The sequence below is a fragment of the Arachis ipaensis genome, chromosome B01 (assembly GCF_000816755.2).
Source record: "Arachis ipaensis cultivar K30076 chromosome B01, Araip1.1, whole genome shotgun sequence".
Taxonomy (NCBI): Eukaryota; Viridiplantae; Streptophyta; class Magnoliopsida; order Fabales; family Fabaceae; genus Arachis; species Arachis ipaensis.
This window is the reverse complement of record NC_029785.2, coordinates 71,328,637-71,337,851: the sequence shown is the minus strand read 5'-3', so window position 1 is coordinate 71,337,851 and position 9,215 is coordinate 71,328,637. Positions and strand designations below refer to the sequence as shown.

Genomic DNA, 9,215 nt, shown 5'->3' with positions numbered 1-9,215 from the left:
CCCCACCCAGCCACCACCACGCCACCGCCAGACGCCGCCGACCACCCAGACCCCGCCGCCACCCAACCCCCTTCCTCCTTCTCCCTTCTCTCTTCTTCTTTCTTCTTCTTCCCCTCTAACCGCCACTGCCCACGCCGCGCCACCACCACCCACCGCCGCCGCCCCGTCACCACTACCCAGCACCAACCACAGCCCCCCTTCCTTCCCCTATTACCCCCTACCCCCATTACCCCTACCTTTCCCTCCCTTCCTCCGAACAGCAGCCACCGCCGCCGCGCCACCCTCTTCCGCCGTGCCGGACGCCACCGCCGTCATCCCCAGCCACCTCTCTGCCCCACTCTCTTTCTTACGCCTACCAGGTTCTGACAAACACAACCCTTCTATCCTTCGTAGTTAATTCATATTTTTCTGTTTATGCTCGTCATTAGGCTAGTTAGATATGCATGTTGTAGTGGATTTTAGGTTGTTAGGTAGCCTAGGATGTGGTTAGTGGATTTAGGTCTGTTTAATTACGCTGTTCGTGTTTCTTGTTTCATTATTTTCACAATTCTGCTGTTGCTGTGATGTTAGTTTTGTTCATATGCTGTAATTTCTTGTTTCATGCTGCTCTTTACTCTGATTTTTCATGTTCTTATTCCTTATATGTAATTGCAGCTGTATTTCTGATTCATATGAACTATTCTGTTGTTGTTTATTTTCCGGGACAATCCAATTTTAGCCGGAATGCTGCCCAAATTTCTATAAAATGTTTCCATTCATGTCTTGATTTTGGCATTTTCAACTGTGCTTTCCTTAGATTTAACCAAAACAATTCATGAATGCCAGGGCAAGCTTTCTTATTCTTTTTGATTTCCTGGTTCATAATTTGCATTTTTGATGTTTGATTCCAATTTTTGCTATTTCTATATCTATTTGAATCATCATCAACCTGTTTTCCTTATTTGGATATGAGTTACTTATAGCTTCTAACTGTGAATACGTGTTACTTGAAATATTTTCATTATGCCACTTACTTTAACCCACTTTTTACTAACTCACTAATGTTAACTTCCTAAACTCTTTTTCAATTCTAACCAACCTAACCTTTCAAAACTTTTCTTCTGATTTTCTTTCACTTTCTTTTAACATTCTAACCATGGCATGATGTCAATTTTTCTATTTAACATGATTTCTAATACATTTTGGATTGTTAATTTTACTTTTCAGACTTTTAACTCCTATACAATCCTTAATGCACATTTACTTAACTCATTTTCCTTATCCTTTTGCTCCTTTGCCACTTTGTGTTTCTTTTGATTATTTGCCTATTTGTTTTCTTGTTTTTACTATATCCTGGTTTTCTATTTTTCAGGATGTCTGCCAGCCAGAGAAAAGGAAAAGAAAAGGCTACTACTGGCAAACGAAAAAGAGGAGAATCCTCCATGTCCATTATGGATATTATGCATGATGACTCCTTACGGGAGAAAAATTTTACCCCGCATGAGAAGGTCGACCAGCTAATACCTGCCACTGATCCAATAAAGTTTGCAAAACGATACTGTGAGCTGAAGTATCCGGTGTTTGCAAACTCCAGGAACCTATACCTGGAGAGAACTTTGAAGATCCCAGAAGAACTCCAGCAATACACCTCTGACCAAATCAAACAAAGAGGCTGGTTCTTCCTGGAGATAAACCTGACTGAGGTCAATGCATCTTGGGTTAGAGAATTCTACTGCAATTACTTCAAAACCTCCCTAGATGTAGTGAACCTTAGAGGAAAGCAGATTCTGGTCACTGAAGAGGCCATTGAAGATGTTCTGAAGCTTCTGCCTAAAACTGATCAGCTGGATGGTTATCAGAAAGCTGAGGAAGATATGCGCTTCATGACGTTTGATTGGGATGCAGTCAAGGCCCGGATAGCCCTTGACCCGACCGTTCCTTGGATTATGGGTCAGAACACCACCATGCCAAAGGGAATCAAGCGGATTTACCTGAATGACGAGGCTCGGCTATGGCATCAGATACTTATTAACTTCATTATGCCGAGTACTCACGAGACTGAGATACCAGCCGCTATGATCACCCTCCTATGGTGTGTGATGGAGGGTAAGGACCTGTACCTGCCACGCTTTATCTGGTACCACATGGCCAGGGTCCACGTCCGAGGTACTCTTCCCTTTCCCTATTTGATTACACAGCTAGGCCGTCGAGCTGACGTGCCTTGGGAGGATGCTGATGAGAAGCCACCTACTACAGAATGCAAGAAGATTATCCCTCACAGCAGGAACTTTCTGGTTTTGGGCTACAGACGTCTACTCCTCACTGCTACTGCTGACACAGCCACACCATCTGCCGACCCCTCTTCTTCCACAGCAACCCCTGCCACCACCACTGCACCTCCACCTGCCCCAGAGCCCATCTATCATCTAGTGCACCGCCTGTTTCGATGGCTTGACCAGATGGAGAGTCGCAACAAGTGACGCTATAAGCACCTGAAGCTGTTGATACGATCTGGCGACATCCCCTCCGAGCCTGACACACCATCCGAGGCATCTGAGGAGGAGGCGGATGCTCACGAGGCAGAGACCTATCCACTGAGCGAGGCAGAGCAGGCAGGCACCCAGCAGGCAGCATCACATCAGGAGGCTCCGCCTCAGATTCAGGCTGTAGACCCAGAGATCCCCATTCAGTCAGCACCTCCTCTGCAGCAGGCTGATCCTCCGACCACCACCACAAAGACCCCAGCTACCCACCCTTCCAGTGATGACACCCCTTCACACCCTGCTTGAGTGAGCATCGGGGACGATGCTACATTTTAAGTGTGGGGAGGTCGCCATCTCTGGCGTTCTTTTTTTTTGGTGAACTACTACATACTCTTTTATTTATTTTGCTACTTTTCTGTATTTTTCTCTTTATTTTTATTTTTATTTTCTCAGCACTTATATATATTGCTATTTTTATGTATTTATTCTATGTTGCATTTTTAGTTCATATTTTAGCCATTTAGTTTAGTAGCAATTCTAACTTATTAGTTATAGAAATTGTGGATTAATTAGTATAGTTTACCCATTTTTAGCATAAGATAGCTTAGTTTAAATTGAAAATATAAAAAAGGAAGTAAACTAGGACTTGAACATAATAGAAACAATCCACACACCTTGTATATATAGCATTACATGTTAGTTAGTTAACAACATTTCATCAAGGAGAAACACTAGAACTTTAAAGCCATCTTAAGTTTTACATTGAGAATAATGGGAATTTTTAACTAAACCTGCATGACATACATAAGTGATAAATGATTTTTGAGCTAGAGAATACACAGCCTGTGAGTTTTGAGCTTAATTGTATGGTTACATTCAAACCATAATATTTTATTCCTGTGTGTTCCACCCTTCTTTTTTATTCTGATGTTCTTTACTTTGTTTTAATCTATATGTCCGATTATAGAATAGAAATACATACCAAGAGAGTGATTGAGGCCATTATTTGATTTTAGCTCACTTATCCCAAAATAACCTACCTTTCACATCACCCTTGTTAGCCCCCTTGAGCCTTTAAATCCCTTTTTTCTATAAACCACATTACTAGCCTTAAGCAGAAAAACAAAATAAAAATCCCAAGTTGAATCCTTGGTTAGCTTAAGATAGAAATTGTGTATGATTTACATATGGGATACCTATTGAGAACATGGATGATAAAAACAAAAAGGTAGAAAAGTTGAAAAGAATAAAATAATTCAAATAAAAATTTTGGGACGCATGCTCATGTGAAATCAAAATAATTGAATTACCATGTGTATTAAAAAAAAGTATTATTTTTCAATAGTTGAATAAAGGGGACACAAAAGGATTCCCCAAACGTGAAATAAAGCAATGCACATGGGATAAAAATAATAAATATTGAAACATGAGCATGTGACATCAAAAGTGGAAAAATATGAGAAAATAGGTAAAGAAGCTTTGCTTTACAAAGTATGTGTGTTAGGTGAGATCTTAGACTAATTAAGGATTCACTTATTAGCTCACTTAGCCTTATACATATATCCTTACCTTTACCTTGGCCCCATTACAACCTTAACTAAAGACCTCATGATTTTTGGTATGTCTATATTCTATAATTGTTGATTGGTTAGATGAAAAACAAAGTTATAGAAAGTAAGGATAAAAATAAGAATAGAGTGATTAACCCAATAAACACTGAGTGACTAGAGAGTAAACATAAAATCCAGTGAGGGTTCAATAGCTCATTAACATATATCTCTGTTGAAATTATTAATTGTCTTGTAAGTTTATAAAATATTTTTCTCTCCCATTTCAATTGTAAAGGCACTTTATCAATTATCTAAGGTTTGGCTATATATATATATATATATATGACTCCTTGAGAATGTGAATTAGTTCAACTACATGCAAGCTTTATATACAAGTGAATAAAAAATTAGAATTGCATGATGCATGATGCATTTAGGTAGTTGCATTTAGATTAGATTGCATTGCATGACATTCCACCACTTCAACCTAACATTACTCTTGAACTTAGCATGAGGACATGCTATTGTTTAGGTGTGGGGAGGTTGATAAACCTATATTTTATGATATATTTTGTGCTTAGTTTGAGTGATTTATTCAATCCTTCACCCACTTATTCATATTAATTGCATGGTTTTACTTTCCCTTCCTTATTATGTGATGTATGTGAAAAACATGTTTCCTATACTTTAAAATTAATTATTTTAATTACCTTTATTTCCATTCGATGCCGTGATTAGTGTGTTGAGTAGTTTCAGATCTTCTAAGGCAGGAATGACTTAAAGGATGGAAAGGAAACATACAAAAATGGAAGGAAAACACAAAACGGAGTTTTTAGAGAAACTGGCATCCACGCGATCGCATGGGCGACGCGGACGCATGCCAAGCGCGAAGAAGCAACGACGCGGCCACATGACTGACGCGACCGCACGCCTTAAGCAGAACACATATGACGCGGTCGCATGACTGACGCGACCGCGTGACAAGGAAAACTCCGAATGATATAACAACCCGAATTTTTTAAAATTAAATTTTATGTTTTAAATTTAAAAATAAAATTTAATTTAATTATGACTTATTCTATTATTTTGAATTATCTATCAAAAACTATATTGATAGTTACAGTTTAAATTGATTTTTATAAATTTTTATTATTATTATTATTATTATTATTATTATTAGGAAAGTTTCCAACGAAATCATTTGATAATAAAAGGAAAAGAAACATGGCTTAATGTACATGTATATATGTATAACGATGACACATGTTCTCTTTCATTTAATTAAACCATGACACCTAATCTTATTACTAAGCAAATCCCCTTTTCTAATTATAAAGCACCATCAGCCATCTCATTAGCTAAACTTATTACTCAATGAATAATTTCCTTGTTCCTTTCTTCACCGAACTCAGAAGAAAGAAAATAAGAAAAGCAGAGACCGAATGTTGCACGAAGGAATTGTAACCCCACTCAAATTTTCGATTTCGATTTCTTGCGATCCGTAACTCCAATAAAAAATCTAATCCGATAAAAATGTTAGTATCCTCTTTCTCTACACGTTGACGTCACTTTTGATCCGGTAGAAGTTGATGGTGACGTAGCTCCTCTTCTCCTTAAGTTCGGCTAACTGGAGTTTTAGGAAGCACAGACGATTTCTGATGCTTTTTCCTTCAGCAGCTCGATCAGAAAGCTTCTTCGGAGCTTCTGTTGTTTTGATTTCGTACGGAGGTATGGAATTTTATTTTGAAATTAACTGTTTTAAACTTTGAATGCCATGGAAGTCTAGTGGGTATTTGTAGATAATTTAAGATTGTTTGGAATGACTGAATTTGATGAATATGTATTTGATTTCTTGATTGAAAAGAGGTTGAAAATAGTTCAGCTGGGACTCGAAAAGGGTGGCTAAGCCCGAGTTTTAGGGGAAGTGCTGCCAAAATTTTATAAAATCTGAGGTTTTATTTGAAAAGTTATTTTAAAAGATTTGGTTTTGAAAAATTAAATTATTTAAAATATATTTAGTTAAGAAAAGATTTATTCTATTTTAAAGTTTGATTTATTAAGAAAAATATAATGTTTTAAACCCAATCTTTTAAGGAGAGATTTTGTTTTAAGTAAAGATTTGAGCTCGGTTTATTAAGAAAAGGAATCTCTGCCATAGGAGAGCAAAGAACAAGGATTTAAAGAATATATTAATTAATGAAGTGTCTGCCACAGGAGAGCAGATGTGACATTGTTTGGGTCTTAGTGCCAAATGTAAAGTGGAGACGCTCACACACTGAGAACTGTTTTCCAGATGTACGCTTATTGATTTGGAAAGTCACACTGATGCGGCCTAGCCGTACGACTTAAAGTCACACTGATGCGGCCTGGCCGTACGACTTATAAGCACACTGATGCATCTGGAAAACTATATCTGGGACTTGTTCCCGGATAATGTTGGGAGCGGGTAGGCAACCGACACATGAGCTCATGGCCTGCATTAGGGATAGACATGCATCATGTTGTTTGCACATTTACATTTGATTGCGCTTGCTTGTTTTATTACTTTGTGATTGTATTGTTTGTCTTGTTGTGACTTGCTTGTGCATTGAATTGAATCTCTTGCTTGCACTATTTGTTTGTGAGTGTATTAAATTGATTACGAGTTGACTTTTGACTGAGGATTAACTATGTGCCTGAGAGACAGAAAATGTGACTAGTTTTATATTTAAGTTTTGTTTTGAGTTTAGAAATTTAAAGAAAAGTAATTATTTATCTAAAGTAGAAATAAAATTATTTCCAAAGGGTTAACAAAATAGTTTTACTAAGTAAGTTAATTATTTGCATTAAATTCATTACTTTTACGGCATTCCCATTCCCTACTGAGAACGTGTGGTTTGTTCTCACCCCAAAATCTTCCACCCTTTCAGTGACACAGGTTCGAAGATTCAGTTAGAAGATGCAGACGACTAGTAGATTAACTTGTGATTCCTGTTATTTTTATAGAGTTCCCTCGCCCTTGTTGCTTTAAGTTTTATTTTATCCAGAGCGATAGGTATTGTATTTGAGTTTTATATTGAATTCATTTGTATAGCATTTACTATTATTAATAATTGTGTGATTTTAATTACTACAAATAATTTTCTGGTATTTTCTTATAAACTGAAACACGATATCAACCTAAAGGCTCAATATTAAATAGTAAATAAGGAGAACAAGTTAGTAACTGCTTACTTTTGGTACGATCATGACGTGCTAAAGGTTAGGGTGTTACATTATGGTATCAGAGCAGTTCGTTCCTATTAGAGCCTTAGGAATGGACTGATTATGCTTCACTGCATACTCTGAGTGTCTGTCATGTAATAGGACTTGTCCTAATGACAAGAGTTTGAGTTTTGAGATGCATGACTGTCTGTGATTAATGCTGTTAGCTTATCATTGCATACCTCATGGTAATAAGTCTGGCCAACTTAATGCTAATGATTTATGTATATGAGAGTACTAACGGGTTATCATAGACGCAATAGAAGTAATAAGTAACGTAAATTGCGTGGTTTGGGAACGTTAGAAGTTAAGTTTAGGGGTTAGCTCCGTTTCAACGCATAATCCTTATTCGTGCTAATGTGAATCTCTTCCTTGGTTGTTTGCCGTAAGACTTTTTGTTTCAAACTTCTTTCATCAGATATGGTTTCTTTCACATTTGCAAACTAAACATGCCACACCTCTCTATTTCTTTTCTTTGATATTTTTGAAAATTGAGTTGATATGAATCTTTTCCATCTTATATCAATTTTCGAGGACGAAAATTTTTGTAAGGTGGGTAGAATATAACAATCCAAATTTTTAAAATTAAATTTTATGTTTTGAATTTAAAAATAAAATTTAATTTAATTATGACTTATTCTATTATTTTGAATTATCTATCAGAAACTATATTGATAGTTACAGTTTAAATTAATTTTTATAAATTTTTATTATTATTATTATTATTATTATTAGGAAAGTTTCCAACGAAATCATTTGATAATAAAAGGAAAAGAAACATGGCTTAATGTACATGTATATATGTATAACGATGACACATGTTCTCTTTTATTTAATTAAACCATGACACCTAATCTTATTACTAAGCAAATCCCCTTTTCTAATTATAAAGCACCATCAGCCACCTCATTAGCTAAACTTATTACTCAATGAATAATTTCCTTGTTCCTTTCTTCACCGAACTCAGAAGAAAGAAAATAAGAAAAGCAGAGACCGAATGTTGCATGAAGGAACTGTAACCCCACTCAAATTTTCGATTTCGATTTCTTGCGATCTGTAACTCTAATAAAAAATTTAATCTGATAAAAATGTTTGTATCCTTTTTCTCTACACGTTGACGTTACTTTTGATCCGGTAGAAGTTGATGGTGACGTAGCTCCTCTTCTCCTTGAGTTCGGCTAACTGGAGTTTTAGGAAGCACAGACGATTTCTGATGCTTTTTCCTTCAGCAGTTCGATCAGAAAGCTTCTTCGGAGCTTCTGTTGTTTTGATTTTTGATGAATATGTATTTGATTTCTTGATTGAAAAGAGGTTGAAAATAGTTCAGCTGGGACTCGAAAAGGGTGGCTAAGCCCGAGTTTTAGGGGAAGTGCTGCCAAAATTTTATAAAATCTGAGGTTTTATTTGAAAAGTTATTTTAAAAGATTTGGTTTTGAAAAATTAAATTATTTAAAATATATTTAGTTAAGAAAAGATTTATTCTATTTTAAAGTTTGATTTATTAAGAAAAATATAATGTTTTAAACCCAATCTTTTAAGGAGAGATTTTGTTTTAAGTAAAGATTTGAGCTCGGTTTATTAAGAAAAGGAATCTCTGCCATAGGAGAGCAAAGAACAAGGATTTAAAGAATATATTAATTAATGAAGTGTCTGCCACAGGAGAGCAGATGTGACATTGTTTGGGTCTTAGTGCCAAATGTAAAGTGGAGACGCTCACACACTGAGAACTGTTTTCCAGATGTACGCTTATTGATTTGGAAAGTCACACTGATGCGGCCTAGCCGTACGACTTAAAGTCACACTGATGCGGCCTGGCCGTACGACTTATAAGCACACTGATGCATCTGGAAAACTATATCTGGGACTTGTTCCCGGATAATGTTGGGAGCGGGTAGGCAACCGACACATGAGCTCATGGCCTGCGTTAGGAATAGACATGCATCATGTTGTTTGCACATTT

General features: G+C 36.6%; 1 protein-coding gene across 1 annotated transcript in view; it reads right to left on the bottom strand.

Moving 5' to 3' along the window:
• LOC107608573 (rRNA 2'-O-methyltransferase fibrillarin-like) overlaps nt 1-315 on the bottom strand; it is an 8,971-nt gene extending 8,656 nt beyond the window's left edge. Inside the window, exons 1-2 of the mRNA XM_016310330.1 lie at nt 215-315; nt 7-172 (exon numbers count right to left, since the gene is read on the bottom strand). Coding sequence (XP_016165816.1) covers nt 7-172; nt 215-315 — 267 coding nt within the window. The remainder of the gene's footprint in view (nt 1-6; nt 173-214) is intronic.